The sequence below is a fragment of the Lampris incognitus genome, chromosome 3 (genome assembly GCF_029633865.1).
Source record: "Lampris incognitus isolate fLamInc1 chromosome 3, fLamInc1.hap2, whole genome shotgun sequence".
Taxonomy (NCBI): domain Eukaryota; kingdom Metazoa; phylum Chordata; class Actinopteri; order Lampriformes; family Lampridae; genus Lampris; species Lampris incognitus.
In genome coordinates this window covers 33987283-34010372 of record NC_079213.1, presented here as the reverse complement: position 1 = coordinate 34010372, position 23090 = coordinate 33987283, and the positions used below count along the sequence as shown (strand labels likewise).

The following is a 23090-nucleotide window of genomic DNA, read 5'->3' as shown; positions in this document are numbered from 1 at the left end:
CCGTGCGGGGAAAGGATGTGTCAAAAAGACTGATCTCTCTCCGCCAGGGTTCCCGCAGCGTCGCTGACTACTCAGTTGAGTTCCGTACGCTATCAGCAGAGAGCTGATGGAACAATGAGTCCCTCCAGGCCGGCTTTTCCAACGGGCTTAGCGAATCTATAAAGGACGAATTGGTTTCCTACCCCGAGCCTGGAGGGTTGGAGGAATTGGTTACCCTGGCCATTCGTGTGGACAACCGTCTCCAGGAGCGGAGGCGAGAGAGGACGCGCCGCTTTCCTGGTCACAACAACTTACCACGGGCCACACCTCCAAACTCTGGGGGCCGAGCTTGCTCGACTGAGGTTGCCGTCCTCTGAGAAAGCCTGAGGCGTGACTCTTCCCCAGCTTCGGAGCCGATGCAACTCGGCCGCTTCCGGCTCAACCCGGAGGAGCGTCAACGCCGCATCACTGAGAACAGTTGCTTGTATTGTGGTCAGCCTGGTCACTTTCTTGCCTCCTGCCCTCACCGTTCCGTCAAACTAGCAGGCTCACGAGGGAGGGAGGAGGATCCTCGTGAGCCCAACTGTCTGCCCTCTGTCTCCTCGTCCACGTACCCAGTTGCAAGCTACCATCAGTTTTAAAGGTCAGTCCACTAAACTTTCGGCTTTAATTGACTCTGGAGCTGATGAAAGCTTTTTGGATGCAAGTGTTGTGAAGCAGCTAGGTCTTGCCACTGTGAGTCTGGACCAGCCTCTTGAAGCTATTGCCCTGGATGGACGTCTCCTGGCCCGGATAACCTCTAAGACCGAGCCTGTGCGCCTCCTCTTGTCGGGAAACCATCAAGAGGAGTTAAGTTTTTTCGTTATCAATTCTCCCTTTGTTCCCTTTATACTTGGTCATCCCTGGCTGGTTAAGCATAGTCCCCATATTGATTGGTCATCGGCCAGAATTTCAAGTTGAAGTCCCGTCTGTCATGCCATATGCCTCCAGTCTGCTCTGCCTCAGTCTGTCCCCTGTCAGGTGTCAAGCTCTGAGACCTCTGACCTGTCACTGGTGCCTCCAGAGTACCATGACCTCCAAGCCGTGTTCAACAAGCAGCAAGCTCTCTCCCTGCCTCCTCATCGCCCCTATGATTGCGCTATTGACCTGCTGCCGGGCGCTCCCCTCCCCAGCAGCCGCCTATATAGCCTCTCCAAGCCTGAGCGGGAGTCCATGGAGAGGTACATCAAGGACTCCTTGGCTGCTGGTCTTATTCGCCCGTCATCATCACCCCTTGGTGCGGGGTTCTTTTTTGTGGCCAAGAAGGACAAGACCCTCCGGCCGTGTATTGACTATAGAGGCCTAAATAACATCACAGTCAAGAATAAGTACCCTCTGCCCCTCATGACTTCCGCTTTTGATTCTCTCCAGGGAGCCACAGTGTTCACTAAACTAGACCTCCGCAATGCTTACCACCTGGTCCGGGTTCGAGACGGAGATGAATGGAAGACTGCCTTCAGCACCTCCCTGGGGCATTTTGAATATCTGGTGATGCCGTTTGGTCTCACTAATGCCCCAGCTGTCTTCCAGAGTCTGGTCAATGACGTCCTACGTGACATGTTGGATCGTTTCGTTTTTGTTTACCTGGATGATATCCTGATTTTTTCCAGAGACCTGTCAGAGCATGTCATGCACGTCCGCTAAGTCCTTCAACGGCTTCTGGAGAACCGCCTTTTCGTAAAAGCAGAGAAGTGCGAATTCCATGCCCCTTCAGTCACCTTCCTGGGCTACATCATGGCCGATGGGCAGGTGAGAATGGACCCCGCCAAGGTCAGAGCAGTTCTTGAGTGGCCAAGCCCGACCAGCCGTAAGCAGCTTCAGAGGTTCCTCGGGTTTGCCAACTTCTACAGACGGTTCATCCGCAACTACAGCCGCGTTGCGGCCCCACTAACCGCTCTTACCTCCACCTCCAGACCGTTCCTGTGGACCCCTGTAGCAGAGGCAGCTTTCCAAGCCCTCAAGCACCACTTCACCACAGCTCCTATCCTCATCCAGCCAGACCCAACCAAGCAGTGCATTGTAGAAGTGGACGCCTCTGAGATTCGGGTGGGGGCAGTCCTTTCTCAGCGCTCCAGTGAGGATGGCAAGACACACCCCTGTGCCTTCCTGTCTCGCCGTCTCTCCCCAGCTGAAAGGAACTATGACGTGGGGAATTGTGAGCTCCTGGCGGTGAAATTGGCACTGGAGGAATGGCGACATTTTCTGGAGGGGTCTGAGCTTCCTTTTATAGTGTGGACTGACCATAAGAACCTGGAATACATCCAGTCAGCAAAGCGACTCACCGCGCGCCAAGCCAGGTGGGCGCTCTTTTTCGGTCGTTTTAATTTTTCTTTGACGTACAGACCTGGCTCCAGGAATGCCAAGCCCGATGCTCTGTCTCGTGTGCATGGGGAGGAGTCTGAGCCCAAGCTCCAACCTGACACCATCGTTCCCTCTACCTGTGTGGTTGCGGCTGCGGCTGTCACCTGGAACATTGAAAGGGAGGTCATGGCAGAACAACAGACTCAGCCTGACCCAGGTAACGGTCCCCCCGGGCGCTTGTTTGTTCCAGACGCTGTTAGATCTAGCGTGTTGCAGTGGGCTCACTGATCGCTGATCGCTTCAGTAAATTTGCTCACTTTTTGCCCTTGTCTAAACTGCCTTCGGCCCGAGAGACTGCGGATCTGCTGGTCAGGGAGGTTTTCCGGGTCCACAGTCTTCCCCGTGATATAGTGTCTGACCGTGGCCCCCAGTTCACTTCTGCTGTCAGGAAGGCGTTCTGCTCTGCCATCGGTGCCACCGTCAGCCTGTCATCGGGGTTCCATCCTCAGACCAACGGCCAGGCCGAGAGGGCCGACCAGGCATTGGAGACTGTCCTCCGCTGTCTGGTGTATGCCAACCCATCCTCTTGGTCCTCACAACTCCCCTGGGCAGAATATGCCCATAACACCTTGCCATCGTCTGCTACTGGGTTGTCCCCTTTTCAATGCCTTTACGGCTATCAGCCCCCCCTTTTTCCTTCTCAAGAGGTCGACATTCCGGTTCCGTCTGTCCAGGCCCATGTCCGTCGGTGCCGTCGGACCTGGCGGCGAGCCCGTGCTGCACTGCTCAGGGCCTCCGGCCGTTACCAGCGCTTGGCGGATCGTCATCGCACCCCTGCTCCGGACTACTCTCCCGGTGACCAGGTATGGCTCTCTACCAAGGATCTACCCTTGAGATCGGACGCTAAAAAACTGTCCCCCAGGTATATTGGTCCCTTTCCCATTGTCAAAGTCATTAATCCCTCTGTGGTCCGTCTGAAGCTGCCCCGCACTCTCCGGGTTCACCCTTCCTTCCATGTGTCCTGCCTCAAATCTGTCTCTACCAGCCCTCTAGTTCCTCCGCCCCCCCCCGCCCCCACCTCCTCGTATGATCAACGATCATCCGGCTTACACCGTTCGTCGTCTCCTGGACTCTTGTCGCCGCGGTCGCGGCCTGCAGTATCTCATGGACTGGGAGGGATATGGCCCGGAGGAGAGGTGTTGGGTCCCTCGTTGCCTTGTCCTGGATGCGAACCTCATCCGGGACTTCCACAGGACGCACCCTGACGGGCCTGGTAGGTCGCCCGGTGGCGCCCCTCGGAGGGGGGGTACTGTCACAGCCTCTCGCCCTTGACATCAAAGCAATCGCCCTTGACACCTGCTACACCAGCTGACACCTGCTACACCAGCTGACACCTGCTACGCCAGCTGACACCTGCTGACCCCCCCTTCACCCCGGCAATCGCCCTCACCCTTAAAAGGCCTCCACTATGGACCAGTCTTCACTGGAACGTCGCCATTCATGGACTTCTGCCTGCCTGCCTACCTGCCACAGAGCCACCTCCTGCTCAACCCCCGAGATCGGTCACTTCAATAAAGACTGGATTCTTCCCTTACCTGGTTGTCCCATCTGCTTTTGGGTTCTTTCCTGATACGTGAAAATGATGGATCTACTGAAGGTACGCATGAGTGAAACAGGACTAGACGAGTTTGATGCTGAAGCAGAAAATGCAAGACTGCATAATGTGCTGAATGTCGAGTATGCCCGGTCCATATTTGGGAGCACAGTCTCTAGGCCTGTCCCTAGCCACCACACAGGCCTATCAGCAGGGCAACATAGCCTCACAGTACAAAGAGTAGAGTGCACCGCCGCACTTGCTGCAAGGAAGGCAGAAATAGAGATGACAGATGTAATTGCAGCACAAACACTAGAGCTTAGACGGCTAAAAGTAATAGCTGCCAAGCTTAAGGCATTCTCTGAAGCTGATTTAGGTGAGAAATATGATGAAAATAAATCAGTAAGCGGTGAGGTAGATGTCACTTACCCGGTACCTGAAAAGGAAGTTAAAAAAGAGGAAATGTGTAGGCCTAAGAGCAAAGATAATAAACAAACAAACAGTACTACTAACAATGAAACAGCATTTGTACAAGCCCTACATGATGCAATGATACTTACCAGACTTCCCACACCCGAGCCCTCCGTCTTCTCAGGAGATGCGCTGAGCTTCCTAGAGTGGAGCACAAGTTTCAAAGCACTGATTGAACGTCGCTGCACAAATCCAGCTGACAGGTTATTTTACCTACAGAAATACATCAGTGGAGAGGCACGATCTGTATTGGAAGGAAGCTTCTTTAGAAATGATGATGAAGCCTACGACCAAGCATGGGCGGCACTGAACACTCGGTATGGCCACCCCTTTGTGATCCAGCATGCCTTTAGAGACACTAAATAACTGGCCCAAGATAGGTTCGAGGGAGTCCATTAAATTAAGACAGTACAGTGACTTTCTCAAAGCGTGCAGCAGTGCTATGCCACATGTGAAAGGGCTAAAAGTGTTAGATGACTGCGAAGAGAATAAAAAGATGCTTCAAAAACTGCCGGACTGGGTGACCTCGCGCTGGAATTGTCAAGTCACAAAGCAACTGCAACAAATGGAGGACTACCCAAGTTTCAAGAAGTTTGCTGATTTTCTTGCACAAGAAGCTGAAGTCGCATGCAATCCTTGACATCCCTCCACACGCTGAAGCCTCCTGCAGAAAGGCAATCCAGAGATATTAAGCGCCTAAAGACCAATGCATTCCTAACAAATGCATCACCAGAGAAGTCAACGACAGACAACACAAAGGAGTCTTCTGAACACAAGGAACAATCCTCATCGTCGAACCCAGTAAAATGCATGTACTGTGAAGAGAGCCACTCTGTTCAAAAATGCCAGAAGCTCCTTGGTCAACCTGTGGAAGAAAAGAAAAAGTTTTTAAGAGACAACAACCTGTGCTTCGGGTGTTTTAGAAAAGGACACAACTCAAAAGACTAAGAGAAAGGCCACTTGTGGCATATGCAAGAAACAACATCCAACTCCACTTCATGAGGACAGATCTCCCGCAGACAAAACATCTGCGCATGCCATGCAAGCAGCAGAAGAAAGCACATCTTCTCAGTCTTGCTATGTAAACAGAGGCGATGAAGGAAGCACATCCATGATAGTGCCGGTATGGATGTCTTCGGACACCACCAAAACAGAGACCTTAGTATATGCCCTACTAGATACTCAGAGTAGCAACACGTTTGTAGACAGGGATGTATGTGAGAAGATGGGGGCAGTTTTAGAACCAGTCAAGTTGAAACTTTCCACTATGATGGGAAAAGACTCTGTAGTTCAGAGTGAAAGAGTAAGTGGGCTTAGAGTTAGAGGGTTCACATCACAAATCACTATCAACTTGCCACCCGCATACACCATGGATTTCATTCCATTAGAACGATCCCACATACCTACCCCAAACACTGCCAAAAAGTGGAAACATCTGAATAACATAGCACAAGAAATACCAGAAAGAATGAATTGTGAGGTTGGACTCCTACTAGGCTACGACTGCTCCAGAGCATTAGCTCCACGACATGTCATCACTGGAGATGACTACGAGCCCTACGCCATCAAGACAGATCTGGGCTGGAGCATCGTCGGCGGTTCACCACGGGTCGTAAGGTCAACAGACGTAACAGGTCTGTGCCAAGGACAATGTTCTGTCAAGATTCGAGAGGTTCTCAAAATGGCAGACAGCAGTGAATGTTGTTGCTCAAATCCAACATCTAGCAAAAAGAGACTAAACAGCAGAGCCCATACAAGTGGAAGACAGAAGAAAGGCAAGTCTTGTGCTCGTCAAGTTGGCACAAAAGCATGCCTTCAAAGAAGAAATGAAAGCTCTGAGTCATGGCGAACTGTCACAAAACCACCAGTTATACCAGCTCGATCCAATCCTGCAAGATGGTGTTCTCAGGGTGGGAGGGCATCTAAAAAAAGACTTCCTTACCTCTCAACTTGAAGCACCCAGTAATCCTGCCAAGGGATGGTGTGATTACTCGTCTGATTCTGGACTACTGCCATACAAAAACTCAACACCAAGGCAGAGAAATGACCCTCAATGAACTGAGAGCAAATGGATATTGGATTGTCAGTGGGAGCGGCAGATTAGGACAGTAAGGAGTGTGCTAAACTCGGTCCTCTCACAGAGCGCAGGTAGATTAGATGATGCTTCATTGAGAACCTTTTTCTATGAAGCCATGTGAATCGTGAATAGCTGCCTACTCACAGTCAACAGTATCAATGACCCCAAAAGCATAGAGCCACTTACACCGAACCATTTGATGACCATGAAGTCCTCTGTTCCATTGCCTCTGCCGGGAAAGTTTGTAGTGGAAGATCTGTATGCCAGGAAAAGGTGGCGCAGAGTACAGTATCTACCGGAGCAATTCTGGAGCAGATGGAGGAAGGAATATCTTGCAAATATCACTCTCAGACAGCGGTGGCACGCTCCAAGACGGAATGTGAAGATAGGAGGTGTTGTCATTGTCAAAGAAAATGAGACCCACCGTTATGAATGGAAACTCGGAAGAGTGCTTAATGTTCACAGAGATGATGATGGACTGGTACGGAAAGCCACAATCCAAATAGGAGATAGAAATCGAGGGAAAGAAGGTCAAAGGCTCATAAGTCCTTCCACTCTTGAGCGTCCCATACACAAGTTAGTGGTACTTGTAGAAACCAACTAAATACTACCTGTGAATAGATCTTACCTGTGAATAGATCTTACCTGTAAAAGAGAGTAAAGTACAGTTAATATCTTGAGAAGAGTTGTTTAACACATCAAGTTGGTTCTTGAAATTACCAGATTTGCTCAATACTTACATCCTAAATCGCAGTAATTTTGGTGGGAGTGTAGCTGTCTCAAAAGTAGAGACTTGGTTTGTTATAGTTTCATTATGATTTCATAAATAATTTCATGTGATAAATATGTGATTAAGAATATAAATACAGGTTAAAAATCTTATCGTTAAAACAAGTGACTTTTACTTTGAAAATGTGTTATGATCACATGATTGCTGTATGTTGTTGCACCTACAACTACTGCATTATGGGAAAGAGAAACCTGCCGCTGTGCTGAGACGCCATGCAAAGTTTCAAATATTCATTCTACACATGGTCTGAGAGGCGCACACGGTAACTATTTCACATTCTGTATTATTTTATGTATCCTGTCCTATCTTTATGTTTGTTGATCTTGTGTGTAATTGATTTTCTATATCATTGTTATGTTACGTTGTACAATGATGGAAGCTAGCCATGTATAGCCATGATAGTAATTGTCGTTCTGTTGTTGTTCTTGACTTTAGTTTTCATGGTGTCTGAGGAGGCAAATGGGAGAGTAATAAACACTAGTATGAATCGTGGCCTTTTATTAAAGTAAATTGGACCTGTGTAGCTACAGGCGTAAAGGTTGACTTTGCTCTGCTTGATCTGATTAATTGACTTGGTTGTGTGTTGTTTGACATTTTCCTCACATCATCCTTAGTTCCACGAATCCGAAGCACAAGATTGGTTGGTGAGCCTAGTAAATGCCACTCATCAGAAAGAGAGATTGTCCTCTTTCAAGCCAGCTCTTGGAAAGCGCCGCATCTGAAAGTCATGACAGAGCAGATTGTCTCAGGAAGAGTGTGTAAAGGGACAGGGGGGTGAATCTTATTTACAGTTCAGGATATCCTGCCATTCTCCAACCTCCAACACCAACCCCCCCCTTCCCGTTTACCCACTGTTTGACCACGAGAGAAGCAAGAGATACCCCCCACCCCCAACTGCTGACAGGGGCTCAAGCTTTGTGAGTGTGTGTCTGTGTGTGTGTGTGTGTGTGTGTTTGTGTGTACGAGAGGAAGTGAGGGATCCGTAGGTGCCCCATCCATGGCAGCGGGCAAAGACCAGCGATAAGAAGGGGGTGGGGGGGTTGTATAGGCGCTGAAAAGGCGGATAGACTTTGTGAGATGTCCCAAACAGGAAAAGACGGACAGAAAAGAGTGGGGAAATTTGAAGGGGGTGATCAGAGGAGGGGAGAGCGACTGCTGGAGAAAGAAAACAGAGAGCTCATTCAGGGAACCAAAGAGTTGGCTGGACAACAGAAGGCAGGGATAAAAACTGTAAGAGAAGGAGAGTGGACAAAAAGAGAAGCGATGGGGCATTTATGTCAGGTGGTGGGTTTCCCTCTTCTCATGCTGGTGTGGCTTGAGCTAGACCTCTTCAGTACAGTGTCAGGTGCATCAGATCAGGTGAGCTCATTCAGCTTTTCATTTATTTATTTTGTCATTCATCCAGTTATTTGTGAACTGTTAGAAAGCACCCTTGCCCAGTCACAGAGGGCAAAACTATTTAACTTGCTCTTTTCTTCCCTTCTGCATTCTGTACACAGATCCAAAGGCAAATGTTTTAAAATACTACCTGTATTTAATATCAAGTCACAAATGTGAAGCCCTTGGGATGGTTACATTGTAGCCTGCATAGATGGTTACATTGTAGCCTGCATAAATGGTTACATCTAGCCTGCATAGATGGTTACATTGTAGCCTGCATAGATTGTTACATTGTAGACTGGATAGATTTTCTTTCACCTCCTCTGTTTGTTTTAAAATACTACCTGTATTTAACAAGTCACAAATGTGAAGTTCTTGAGATGGTTACATTGTAGCTTGCATAGATGGTTATATTGTAGCCTGCATAGATGGTTACATTGTAGCCTGCATAGATGGTTACATTGTAGCCTGCATAGATGGTTACATTGTAGCCTGTATAGATTTTCTTTCATCTCTTCTGTGTGTTAAAACCTGTCCTGTGCAAGCTGGGCAGATCGGGCACATTAGCAGCAGAATCTCAGCATCTCTCCCTGTTTACTTTTGCTTGATCTTGCTTTGATGGCGACCCAGTAATTTTAACGCTATGGGAACATGAGGGAGAGTTTTGAGCTAACAACGGCTCACAGTTTGCCAGAAAAACCATAGTGTAACACTCTGACTGTGTAGCTGTCTATGACAATCAATATTCAGATGTCGTAAAATGAACCAACATGTTTTTTTCACTGACAGAATTTTTGCTCCAATACAACGGTGTTGAGAACGAGGACACCATGCCACTCTTGCAACATCACTCCCCTGATTCCCTGTCCTTTTGGCTTCAGGAAAAGCCCCGGGACAACAGAACAAGACTGCGAGTGAGTTTCCATGCAAATGTGTTGGGGACAGTTAGGGCTGTATTATGTTGGTGTATCTGAAGTAGGAACACCAACACCAATATGTGGCCATGTACAACAAGCTTGAAATTTGGACCATCTGCCCAAATGCCTATCTATCTGTGTACAGGTACAATATAAAAACTGCTTCCTTGAATCTTGCCTTCAACGGCTGCTCTTTTGAGTGCTACAAGAATGTGGAGGATAAACAGTGCTGTCCTGGATACTGGGGTCTAGACTGTATTGGTAAGTGGCGCAACACACACACACACACACACACACAGGCAACAACGTCACTCATTTTACCAACCACGTCTGCCTCATCCAAACATCGTTCAGTGAAGTTTGATCGAGTATCTGATAGGATGTAGTATTGTTTAAAATTTGCCATTGCTGCTAAGAAATCTGTCAGAACTTGAAGGACATTTTCGAAAACATCTCACAATTTAAGATTTAAGCTCACGGGGGTCAAATGTTACATAGTTGCGTTTTTAATTTGCTTTATTCTTATTTTTAGCAACTGGGCAAGAAACCACAGGGGGGAAGAGCTTGCCTCCTACATTGGTGGGGGGTGGTGGGGGAATGGGGGCGGCCGAGGAGTTTAGAATTTTCTTTAGCTGATCACTAAGCTCTGACAGAGAGGAGCCAAAGTTAAAAGAGTTTTAAGGATGGCCAAGTGTGTCAGGACCATCCTGTGCACGAAGTGACCCACATTGTGATGTAGTGCTTGCTGCACTGGGTCCAGGATGCAGGCCAGGGCCGGCCCCCGGGGAGCAGGGAACTTGGACATTTCCTTCCTCCCGGTGGAGCTCACCATCAGCACGGCCCGTGTTCATGGAATGTGCTGACATCCAGAGTGTGACTGGAGGTCATAGATGATGTGTGTGTGTGTGTGTGTGTGTGTGTGTGTGTGTGTGTGTGTGTGTGTGTGTGTGTGTGTGTGTGTGTGTGCGTGGGTGCATGTATGTGTGCATGAGTACATGCATGCATGTGTGCATGCATGCACGCACGTGTGTTTGTATGGGGGGCATGTAATGTCTTCCTTTTTCTGTTTGTTATATAGTGTACCTCTCCTCTTGTTTCTCCTTTCTTGTTGTCGTTTTTCACTGCACTGAAAAATCAGTTCAGGCCTGAGAAGGTTTTTCGCCGTGCCCTGCTGCAACCCAGTGGTTCAGTCAGGTGACAAGCAGTTCACAGTAAGGTGGGCAGTTGATGAGTTTTTAAATCAACTTTTCGATATGCTGATGATGTGCTTTTTTGGGGGGGTTCCCCCTTTTTCTCCCCAATTGTATTCGGCCAATTACCTCACTTTTCTGAGCTGTCCCGATCGCTGCTCCACCCCCTCTGCCAATCCGGAGACGGCTGCAGACTACCACATGCCTCCTCCGATACATGTGGAGTCGCCAGCCGCTTGTTTTCACCTGACAGTGTTTCCAATACATCTAGTGCTCCCATCTGATACATAGTTTATATCCATCCATTATCCAAACCGCTTATCCTGCTCTCAGGGTCGCGGGGATGCTGGAGCCTATCCCAGCAGTCACTGGACAGCAGGTGGAAAGACACACTGGACAGGCTGCCAGGCCATCACAGGACCCCCCCCCCCCCCACACACACACACACACACACACATTCACACCTAGGGACAATTTAGTACGGCTGATCCACCTGACCTACATGTCTTTGGATTGTGGGAGGAAACCGGAGCCCCCGGAGGAAACCCACACAGACACGGGGAGAACATGCAAACTCCACACAGAGGACGACCCGGGATGGCCCACCAAGGTTGGACTACCCCGAAGCTCGAACCCAGGACCTTCTTGCTGTGAGGCGACCGTGCTAACCACTGCACCACTGTGCTGCTGACAGTTAAAACAAGAGTAAAAAGATTTATCTGTCTGAGGAAGAAAGTTTCATAAGCTGCTGCGAGTCAGGGTTAGACACTTGATAAGACATCTGTGAAGGCAGAAGGGAGATAGAGATTGCAGGATGACAATAGGAAAGGAAGGGAAAGGGGCTTTAAGGGGGGGTCCATCTGTTTTAACAGCAGCATCTCTGCTTACTCATGTCCCTTGAGGAAGGCCATAGCAAAGATAGTTTTTGTTACTTCTTGACTCGCATTGTTTCTACACAATTGAGGAAATATATTTCCTATGATTTGAATATGATTCTATGAACATATCCATCCATCCATTATCTTAACCGCTTATCCTGCTCTCAGGGTCGTGGGGATGCTGGAGCCTATCCCAGCAGTCATTGGGTGGGAGGCGGAGAGACACCCTGGACAGGCCGCCAGGCCATCACAGGGCCAACATACACACACACACACACACACCCATTCATACCTACGGACAATTAAGTACGGCCGAGTCACCTGACCTACATGTCTTTGGAGTGTGGGAGGAAACCGGAGCACCCGGAGGAAACCCACACAGACACGGGGAGAACATGCAAACTCCACACATAGGACGACCGACCAAGGTTGGACTACCCCGGGGCTCGAACCCAGGACCTTCTTGCTGTGAGGCGACCGCGCTAACCACTGCACCACCGTGTTGCCCATTCATATAACAATAATGATAATAATAATATAATATGATTCTATGAATGATTCTCTACTGGAAAATGGTGGATTGCTCCCTCCGGGTTGGGGATGAGTTGTTGCCTCAAGGGAAGGAGTTCAAGTATCTCGGGGTCTTGTTCACTAGTGAGGGTAGGATGGAGCGGGAGATTAACAGGTGGATTGGTGCAGCATCAGCAGTAATGTGGACGTTGTACCGGACCGTTGTGGTGAAGAGGGAGCTGAGCCAGAAGGCAAAGCTCTCAATTTACCAGTCAATCTTCTTTCCAACCGGCTTCCGGTTTGGCCAGCGAGCGAAATGCCACGTTTGCTGTGAGCTCCGGAGGCCCGTGACTTTATTTCATATTTCTATCGAGCAAAATCCTGTATTCTTGACATTCGTATTCAAGTTCACGTTATCGCAGTGTATTTCGACTTTTTGTTAGATTTTTTGGCCGAAGAATGTCGTCTGGGGATGAAAATTCCGATGCTAGCAGGTCCAGCCAGGCACCTGCTAGCAACAAGTCGCTTCCCAGAAGGAAGACGGGCCGCTCGTCGAGAGAAGAGCAGAAACAGATTGAGCCGCTGGCCAAAATGATCGAGGAGGTACAGAACATGGTCAGAGAATTCAGAGACACGTTTGACGAGAAGATCAAGAGGCACATTGACCCGATTCTAGCCAAGTTTGATCAGATGGACAAGTGCCTCTCTGAGAAGACGCGTGCGCTGGAATCCGCCATTACGAAATGCGAGGAGTCTGTCGAGTTGAACCGAGCGGACGTGTTCGAGCTCCAGAACAAGGGTGATACCAGAGATGGAAAAATCGGTAAATTGGAACTTCAGGTGGAATATCTGACCGAACGCTGTGCTGATCTTGAATCGAGGTCTAGGAGGAATAACCTGAGAATCATTGGCCTGCCGGAGAGTTCTGAGTCGCCTCCGCAGCACGAGTTTGCTGCGAGGTTCCTGAAAGACATGCTGAACCTGACCACTCTGCCCAGAGTTGAGAGAGCACATCGTGTGGGATGCGTGCGGAGCGGGGAGGAAGGGAATCGTCCCGCGGCCAGGCATTACCTGCTCTGCCTGCAGACCTTCAGGGAGGAGCGAGGATATTCTGGAGAAAGCGCGGAAGATGGGTGTTCTTAAATACAAGGATGCACGGATCCACATCTTTCCGGATCTTTCTACCGTCCACGCGCAGAAACGGGCCAAGTTCGATGAGGTTCGGAGGAGGCTGCGACAGGACGTCCCCTCCTTCAGATACCACTACAACTTCAGCGCCGGTCTGGTCCTGCTCCTCAAACCCGGAGAGCGTCACGTCTTTGCCGACCCCAAGAAAGCCATGCGGTTTCTGGACGCCCTGGGTCCAGCATGATCTTGGCGGCTAATCTCCGCTGCTAGCTGCCACTGACCTTCGTTTGTGGACCTGGACTGACGTCTGATGCCGTTCACTAATGTGTAATTTTGCTGGGGTAGGTGCCCTGTTCTTGAGTTGAGGTCTGTGTGCTACCTGTAGTTGGCTAGACGGCTATATTTTTCGTTTCTATGTTAGCCTATCTGGTCGTTTTTTTTTCACACAATAATCTGATCTAGGCCTAGCCTACATTATTGGACGCCAGTTTGGATAAGATTTATGCGCCATTTTAAGGCCGTCTTCAATGTCCTGAAGAAGTTGCCAGTTTAATAATATATATTATACATATTATTATAGCCTACCTGGCTGTTTATTTATCTAGCCTAAGGTGTAGGGAGGTGAGGCTTTCTGTAATTCATTTCATGATACATTTATCATTAAGCTAATTTTGTTGAGTAGGCTTATGTGTTTTTGTTTTCCCCCTCCCGACTCAGCCATATATTAGGCTATAATTCAATATTGGTCGCACTCCCTCTGGCTGTAGGCCTACTTTTGAATGTTATTATTTCCTGTGTCCTACCACGGAAGTGTGGTTTGTGTGATAGACCAAACACTCATTACTGAGTAAGGATAGGTTAGTGGCTTATTAGCCTAGGCCTATCAATATTTTCGTAATAGGCCTACACTTTTCTCCGCCTCCGCCTGGGCTCTAGGCCTATAGCCTATGGTTTTACTTTTAAGGTCGATTGTTTTTGGGCTACTGTTCGTTGTGGCCTAATTATCTACATATACTGTTTAGGCCTATCTTCTATGTTGTTTTTATAGTGTGGGGAGGTGAGGTTTTTTGCAATTATTATTTTTTATTTCATAATACAGTATGTGTTTTTTTCTCCCCTCCCGACTCAGGCCTAGCCATATATTAGGCTATAATTCAATATTGGTCGCACTTCCGCTGGCTGTAGGCCTACGTCTGAATTGTATTGTCGATGGTTGTTTTTGGGCTACTATTCGTTGTGGCCTAATTATCTACATATACTGCTTAGGCCTATCTTTTATGTTGTTTTTATAGTGTGGGGAGGTGAGGCTTTTTGCAATTATTATTTTTATTTCATAATACAGTATGTGTTTTTTTTTCTCCCCTCCCGACTCAGGCCTAGCCATTAGGCTATAATTCAATATTGGTCGCACTCCCTCTGGCTGTAGGCCTACTTCTAATGTTATTGTCGATGGTTGTTTCTGGGCTACTGTTCGTAGTGGCCTAATTATCTTCATATACTGCTTATCTTTCATGTTGTTTCTTGAATATAATTCTGGTCGAATTTGCTGGATAGAAGCATTGCTTTGCATACCAGTCACAGCCTAGAGAAATGCAGGAACATCTCTATGCCTGTGTGCGCAATGGGGTTAATGTTCTGTGGGTGGTTTTAGTTGGGGTTTTTTTTGTTACTGTTTTCATTGATGCATCTTTCACTCAGACGAATGCCAGGTCAGTGGTCTGTCTAGTCAGCCGTTTTTACACTCTCAGCCCATGGCGATTCTAACGTTTATTAGCCTTAATGCCAATGGTCTGAATCACCATAGCAAGCATGTTGCACTGATGGAGGTGGTTCGTAAGAGGGGGGCAGACATCATCCTTTTACAAGAAACCCACAGATTATCCTCTGATGTGAATGGACTAGCTAATAAATATTTCAAGGTTGTGGCATCATCGTGCGCAAACAGTAGAACGAGAGGGGTAGCGACACTCTGCCGCCGCAGATTAAATATGGTTGTGAATGAGTGTTTCTCTGACGAGTCTGGTAGGATAACTTTGGTTAAGGTTTTTGTTGAAGGGCGATGTATTGCTCTTGTATCTGCGTATGCTCCTAATGGCTGTGTCAAAGACTTTTTCAATCTACTTACTGTCACTATGTTAAAATATTCCGATTGTGCTTTCGTTGTGGGGGCCGATTTTAACGCGGTCATGAATAATGTGCTGGACAGGTAAGGGAGTAGTGCATCGCATGACCAAAAGGCGGCCTCTGATATACTCGTAAGGTGGGCTGATGAGGTGGGTGTGATGGACCTTTGGAGAAGGTTTAATCCATCTGCTAAGGACTTTTCATTTTATTCAGCAAGGCATAAGTCCTTCTTGAGAATCGATTATATTTTTGTTTCGCAGGGCTTATTCCAAAATATTGATAATGTTATACTTGTCCCCATGACCCTTGTCGATCACAAAGCAGTGTTAGCTAAGGCCTCTATCCGCCCTTCTTTAAACAAGGCCCCTCGCTGGCGCTTCAACACCTCCCTCCTGAATGATGAGTCATTTAAGACACAGTTTGTGGCTGCTATGAAAGACTTTTTAGTTATTAATGTCGGATCAGTTGGTGACCCAAGGATTCTTTGGAATGCAATTAAGGGTTTTATTTTGAATAATACTACAGTATATACTTCGACTCTAAGTAAGGCGAGGGCTAGGAAGCTTTGTGATCTTGAAAATAGGTTCATCGCTCTGGACAGTCAGTTACAGGCCAAATACAGTGACAGCACAGCCTTACAGTGCATTTTAGTTAAAAAAGAAATAAATTCTCTCCTTAAACGAAGAGCTGAATTCCAAATACACCGCACAAGGTAGTTTTATTATTTTAATGGGGCAAGGCCGAGTCATCTGCTTGCCATGTGTTTGAAATCTAATGAACATTTTGTTGATATTTCTACTGTCAAGGATGCTGATGGCATAGTCAGATCTGATCCTGTGCAGGTGAACAAGGTATTCCAGTCCTTTTATGTAGACCTGTACGCCTCTGAGGTTACTCCAGATGCAGCCAAGCATAAAGATTTTCTAGACAATCTCATACTACCTCGTCTCACAGAAGAGGAATCTGCCTCACTGAACTCTCCTGTCACTCTGGATGAGTTGAAGGAGGCGGTTAAGGCTATGCGCAGAGGCAAATCGCCTGGGTGTGATGGCATCCCCCCCGAATTCTATTTAACTTTTTGGGAAGTTCTGGGTCCACACCTTCTCAACATATTGTTTTCTATTGATGAAGGGTCTCTCGCAAGGGATGTGAATATTGCTATTATTTCATTATTATTGAAGAAAGGCAAAGATCCCACTGAATGTGGCAATTATAGACCTCTTTCTCTGCTCAATGCTGATGTTAAGATTTACGCTAAAACTTTAGCAGGCCGCCTCCAAAATTATATGCTTAAGTTAGTACACTGCGACCAGACTGGGTTTATCAGAACAAGGCTGGCCCCTGACAATGTCAGACGTTTGCTCCACATTATTGACAAAGCTGCTAGCATTAGAACGCCTGCTGCTGTGCTGTCACTTGATGCTCTTAAAGCTTTTGACTGCCTTGAGTGGTCTTTTCTCTGGTCTGTGCTGGCTGCCATGGGTATCGGTGATCCCTTTATTAATATGATCAGGGTGATGTATGCTAACCCTACTGCTAGAGTTCTAACCGGGAAGACTTCTTCACCCTTGTTTGATATAGCCAGGGGCTCCGGGCAGGGTTGTCCCCTTAGCCCCCTGCTGTTTGCGTTCTCACTGGAACCCCTAGCACAGACTATTAGGCAGTCTGATCTCGTTGTTCCCCTCGTGCTCAATGGTACCTCTCACCTTATTTCGTTATACGCGGACGATTGTCTCCTGTATGTAGCCGATGCCCCCAAATCAATTCCTCCTCTCCTGGATATTTTTGACCAATTTAGTTCCTTATCGGGTTACAGAATTAATTGGACCAAATCAGCGTTATTGCCCCTGAACGGGGCCATGCGTTCGGCCGTACTTCCCCTGCTTGTTCCGATTGTAAGCTACTTCAAATATTTAGGGATTGACATATTTCCGTCTCTGACAGTCACAACAAAATCTAACTTCGACTTGACCTTCAAGAAGGTCTCTGAGGACATGATTAGATGGGCTTCAATGCCCAATTCCATTCGTGCTAGGGTTTCCATCGTCAAAATGAATATATTGCCGCGGGTTAATTTTGTTAGCTCTATGCTCCCTCTTCCGCCCCCTCCTCGGTACTGGGATAAACTCCATTCAGCGATTACCAAATTCGTCTGGAAGAACAAACCTCCTCGCCTCAAACGCACGACCATGAATCGTAACAGATCAGATGGTGGCGTTGCGCTCCCTAACTTAAAGTATTACTGTTGGGCCTACACCTTGCGTTCACTTACGACCTGGCTCGATCCTGGTGCAGAGGTCGCGTGGAAATCTTTGGAAGAAAACTTGGTTCACCCCATACGACTAGCAGATTTACTGTTTTCTAATATTTCTACTGCCCAGTGTAGGAAACGATTTGGCCCCATCATATCACACCTGGTTGCGGTCTGGAGATCTGTGGAGTCGGCATGTAAGATCACCGCTAAGTGGAACGTTTGCTCTCCTATATTTTACAACCAAGGTCTCCTAGTTGATCGTCGTCCTATCTTCAGTTGAGGGCTTCCATGAAGGCTCACGGGGTGCCGTGGCTCTCTTCTCTCCCAGTGCATCCACTTTGTAGAATAATTAGTGAAAAGGTTAGTACTAGGGGTTTAGTTTCTGTGCTGTATGGCTTTATCCTGGAAAGAACATACAAACCCCTTGCGCTGGACACAATTTGGAGAACAGATGTGCCCGATCTGGATACTGAGTTCTGTTGGGAGACGGTGTGGTCTAGTGTTCTCTTAGCGTCTAGGAATCCAGATCATCAGCAGATACACTATAATTTTATACATCGGACATATCGCACCCCACGACAGAGGTTTTGTATGAAACTTGCTGATAGCCCAAACTGTACATTTTGTTCGCTAAATGTGGTTGGAACCTTCTTTCATATGGTCTGGGAATGTCCAAGGGTGAAAGGGTTTTGGGAAATGGTTGCTGATAAATTGTCCCAATTTTTGTCGATTACTGTACCCACTGAGCCTGCGGTATTACTTCTAAATGACTTCTCTGCACTACATGTACCACTAATCAAGCAGCGCATATTGCTTGCGGGACTCACAGCAGCCAAGAAGATGGTTGCTATGCGTTGGAAAGCTCCAGATGATTTGTCATCTCGTCATTGGTCCCTCTTATATCTGGACATTGTATATTTGGAGCTCTCGACAGCAAGGATCCATGGAGCAAGCGTTGGAACTATAGACATGTGGAATTCTGTGGCTGCTGAGTTGAAGAACTTTATTGACTGAACACTGACCGAGTACTGTATGCTGTTTCTTTTTTGCAATTTTTTCTGTAGTTTTTTTTTCTTCTTTTCTTTTCCCTTTTTTTCTCGTTTGTGGGTGGGTTTTTGTTTGCATTATTGTTCAGTTGTGTGTCTTGTTTAAAAATGATAAAATAAAAAATATTTGATCACAAAAAAAAAATCTTCTTTCCAACCCTCACATATGGTCATGAGCTTTGGGTAGTGACCAAAAGGGTGAGATCGCAGATACAAGTGGCTGAAATGAGTTTCCTCTGTAGGGTGTCTGGGCTCAGCCTTAGAGATAGGGTGAGGAGCTCAGACATCCGGAGGGAGCTTGGCAGAGTTGTGGACTCGAGTCACATGACTTGGACTCGAGTGCGACTCGAGTCACAAATTTGATGACTTGCGACTTGACTTGCCAAAATGAAAATTACTTGAGACTTGACTTGAGACTTGACATCTATGACTTGGACTTGAGCTGGATGACTCGAGAGAATTGTTTGCGTGTTTTCTCAGTGTTTATGCGGGAGCACCTCGTATTTTATTTATTTTATTTTGTAATCATTCTTCATTCCCAGCGCGCACTCAATTACCTACGCACAGGCATCGCGTAGGGCCAATCAAACGTTTAGATGGGCGGGAAAACAAAAATACTCAAATCTAATTGGAGGTACCATCATGCTACTCAAAAACTAACGTCAGCTCTACAACATGAGCGCGGAGAGCTTGCAATCATGGCAAGTGCAGCTGCTGGAACGATTCCAAAAATAATTATTTACGGCTATAAGAACTTCGAAGTTGCTGGGAAGAAAAGGACTGCTGTTTGTAAAACGTGCAGCGAAATTATCAGATGGGATTTCAACAACGTCAAACTTTGCGCGTCATCTGAAAAGCCAGAAAGAGAAGTAAGTTTGTTTGCTAGCCTACAGGTACAGTAGCGTGTGAGTGGTCAGACACACACACAGACCCAATCTGCCTGTTTGGAATACGCCAGGCTATATCGCCCAAACATCGTCCCCATCTCATCTCAAAAATAAAATTGAACGTACTGTTCTGTTTCAGAACACCTAACAGCGAATATTCAATTATGTTGGCCCAGTGGGCAAACGATGTCTGGGCGATGTAGCAGTCACCGGAATGAATTAGCATACCCCCTGTTGCCCCCTGATAATTAGCTAATCAAACACTGTTTCAGTGCATGGTTTCACGTATCATACTATAATACAATATGATATAGTTTTAAATATGGGTAATATAATGCGGTTCTCGAGAAAATCAGCCCATTCTGAACGGGCACTGAACTAGTGGTATTCAATCGTGATTATGTTTACACTGTTTTTAATTGAGCATTTAGACTTGATGCTCCGAATTATGTGCTACCGACGACTCCTGCCGAGGGACTACAGCTAATTGTGGTGCAATATATTTATTGTGCATTGTCCCTGTAAAATAAATAAATAATATTAAAGTATCTCCATGATTCAAATTAATCTAGTTATATACTGTCTTTGGAAAGATTTTTCTCCATTGAATTATAAACATTTATAAATACATTTACTTGTTTCATGAAACCATAATTAGTGTAAACTACTAATAAGACACGTTAGTCCGTAGTTAACATGTCTGGTCCTTTAGCTGAGCGGTTAGTGATGTCGCCTTGTGGTGCAGTACACCCGTATCGAATCCCGCACCGGGCAATAAAATAGCCGGTCATATTAGTATCTATAATTTCCTATATTACAACACTTTTTGTATGGCACAATGGCAATTGAAATAATGCTCAGAGCATGACACACAGTGCACTGCACCCAATATGAAACATAGCCTACTAAGCATAGGCTCAGATTAGAGCCATGGGGTAGTAGATTATTTCACAAAGCTGGCTAACTAAGTAAGCCTCACTTCTGCGCAGAGTGAACCCCGGAACAGCTCTTTTTACTTCAATCCATGTTCAAGATCTGAAAGGTTTCCTGGGTTGCATCATACTCAGTTAGCCAGCTTTGTGAAATACTCCCTTGTGTCTAGTCCAGTGGTTCTAAAACCTCCATGGCTGTGACCAAAAACGCACCCCTATATATTTTAATGTACGCTTATTAAGTACACATCGTCACGTACATCGGTACTTAATAAGCGTACATAAGTAGGGTGCGCCTTTCGTCACACAGAGCACGTATTTATTGAATTACACCAACAGCACCCCTGATTCCACTAATCTAGGGAGTTGTAGAGCCGAAGGAACGGAGAAGACCGTAGGTTCACACTTTAGCCGTGTAGGCAACTTTCTTTAATCCATGGTAAATCAGAGAGCAACCAAACCACAGCTCGACTGAGCGGAGGTGGCAAGAATAATCAGAAAACTGGCTGGACAACCATAACTTAACCCTGCGTTAACCTGCCAGGGCAACCATGACTTAACCCTTAGTTCCTGGGTTGAATTCTGTCCCCAATACGTGTCCACCACATGAGCCCCCCCAGAATTCGCCCTAGTAATCGAAGTCAGGCAGGCGCGGGGGGACAACAGGCCGTCCGCGGCGGCTCCGGATAACAGGGGCCGGAGTGTCTCTGGGAGGCATTGACGCGGGCCTGTGGAGGTCGGCCTGAGGAGCAGAAGAGGCAGCTCGGGCCTCCACGGGGGGAGGAGGCGGAGCCGGGGGACGACCGCGACGAGGAGGTTGGGCTAACTCCAACGGCTGCGTCAAGTCCAGGTGTGCGGGTTTAACTCGGTCCACTGAAACATGCTCGGCCGTGCCCCCAAAATCCACCACCAGGTGCTTAGTTCCCCGTTCCAGGACGCGGAAGGGGCCGTCATAAGGGGGTTGCAGAGGGGGGCGGTGTGCGTCGTGACGGATGAACACGTAGTCCGCTGACTGCAGACCTGGGGGCACCTGGGACACCGGCGCGCCGTGTTGGGCGGTAGGGACGGGTGTGAAAGCTCTGACCCCGTCCAGCAAGGAGGCTCGTTGGTCCACAGCTGACCAGGGATGCGTTGCATTGGGCATGAAATCGCCTGGGACTCGCAGCGGCGTGCCGTACACCAGCTCCGCAGAGGAGGCTTGTAGGTCTTCCTTCGGGGCGGTCCGCAGGCCCAGCATGACCCATGGGAGCTTGTCGACCCAGTTGCAGTCCTTGAGAGTAGCCCGAAGCGCAGCCTTCATGGACCGGTGGAAGCGCTCACATATGCCGTTCGCCTGAGGGTGGTAGGCGGTAGTGCGATGAAGCTTGACGCCCAGAGCCTCACCCACAGCACTCCATAGCTCTGAGGTAAACTGTGGCCCGCGGTCAGATGAAAGGTCGGAAGGCGTACCGAAACGTGAGACCCACGACCCAATAAAAGCCCGGGCCACATCAGCAGACGTCGTGGATGCCAGGGGAACAGCTTCAGGCCAGCGCGTAGTCCTGTCCACCACAGTGAAGAGGTAGGTGAACCCATGGGAGGGGGGTAGGGGACCAACCAGGTCGACGTGGACATGGTCAAATCGTCTCTCCGGCACTGCGAAGCGTTCCAGGGGCGCCTTAATGTGGCGGTGTATCTTAGCCCGCTGACAGGCAACACACGAGTCGGCCCACGCTTTCACGTCTCTCTTAAGTCCCTCCCACACAAACTTAGCAGAGGTCAGGCGCACGGATGGCTTACCGCCTGGATGAGAGAGGCCGTGCACAGCTTCAAATACGGGGCGTCTCCAGCTGTGCGGGACGATGGGCCTGGGCTGTCCTGTGGAGACGTCACACAGGAGGGTGGCACCTGTGTCGCTGAAAGGAACGTCCTGCAGGCGGAGCCCCGTGTCGGAGGCCCGGAGACGGAGGATGCTCGGGTCCGTGGCCTGGTCAACGGCCATCTGTGCATAGTCAAGGCCTAGGTGGACCGCTCCAATCACTGCCCTAGAGAGGCAGTCAGCTACCTGGTTAGACTTACCAGCGACGTGCTGGATGTCGGTAGTGAATTCCGAAATGTAGGAGAGTTGTCGCTGCTGGCGAGCGGACCATGGCTCGGCCGTCTTGGACATGGCAAACGTGAGGGGCTTGTGGTCCACGTATGCAGTAAACTCGCGGCCCTCTAGCAGGAAACGGAAATGCCGGACAGCGAGCCAGAGACCGAGGAGTTCCCTGTCAAAAGTACTATACTTGCGCTCTCGGGGTGTAAGCTGGCGACTGAAAAAGGCCAAAGGCTGCCAAGCCCCCCCCACCCACTGTTTGTGAACCGCACCAACAGCATAGTCCGATGCATCCGTGGTTATGGAAATAGGCGCTGTAGGTGAAGGATGCGCTAGCAGGGTAGCCTGGGAGAGCGCAGCTTTAGTCTCGGTGAACGCACGGTCCCGCTCTGCTGTCCAGTCGACCGCCTGGTTGGGGGACATGCCTTTCAGCGCCTCGTACAGTGGCCGGATGATAAAGGCGGCTCGGGGAATGAAGCGGTGGTAGAATGTCACCATCCCGATGAACTCCCTGAG

General features: G+C 48.2%; 1 protein-coding gene across 2 annotated transcripts in view; it reads left to right on the top strand.

The window, feature by feature from the left end:
- Window positions 1–8267: 8267 nt before the first annotated feature.
- The window catches only part of stab2 (stabilin 2), a 78454-nt gene continuing 63631 nt past the window's right edge, over window positions 8268–23090 (top strand). For both annotated transcript variants that reach the window (XM_056276507.1, XM_056276506.1), the window contains exons 1-3: window positions 8268–8610; window positions 9421–9545; window positions 9694–9809. In XM_056276507.1, coding sequence (XP_056132482.1) covers window positions 8329–8610; window positions 9421–9545; window positions 9694–9809 — 523 coding nt within the window. In that variant the 5' untranslated portion in view covers window positions 8268–8328. The remainder of the gene's footprint in view (window positions 8611–9420; window positions 9546–9693; window positions 9810–23090) is intronic.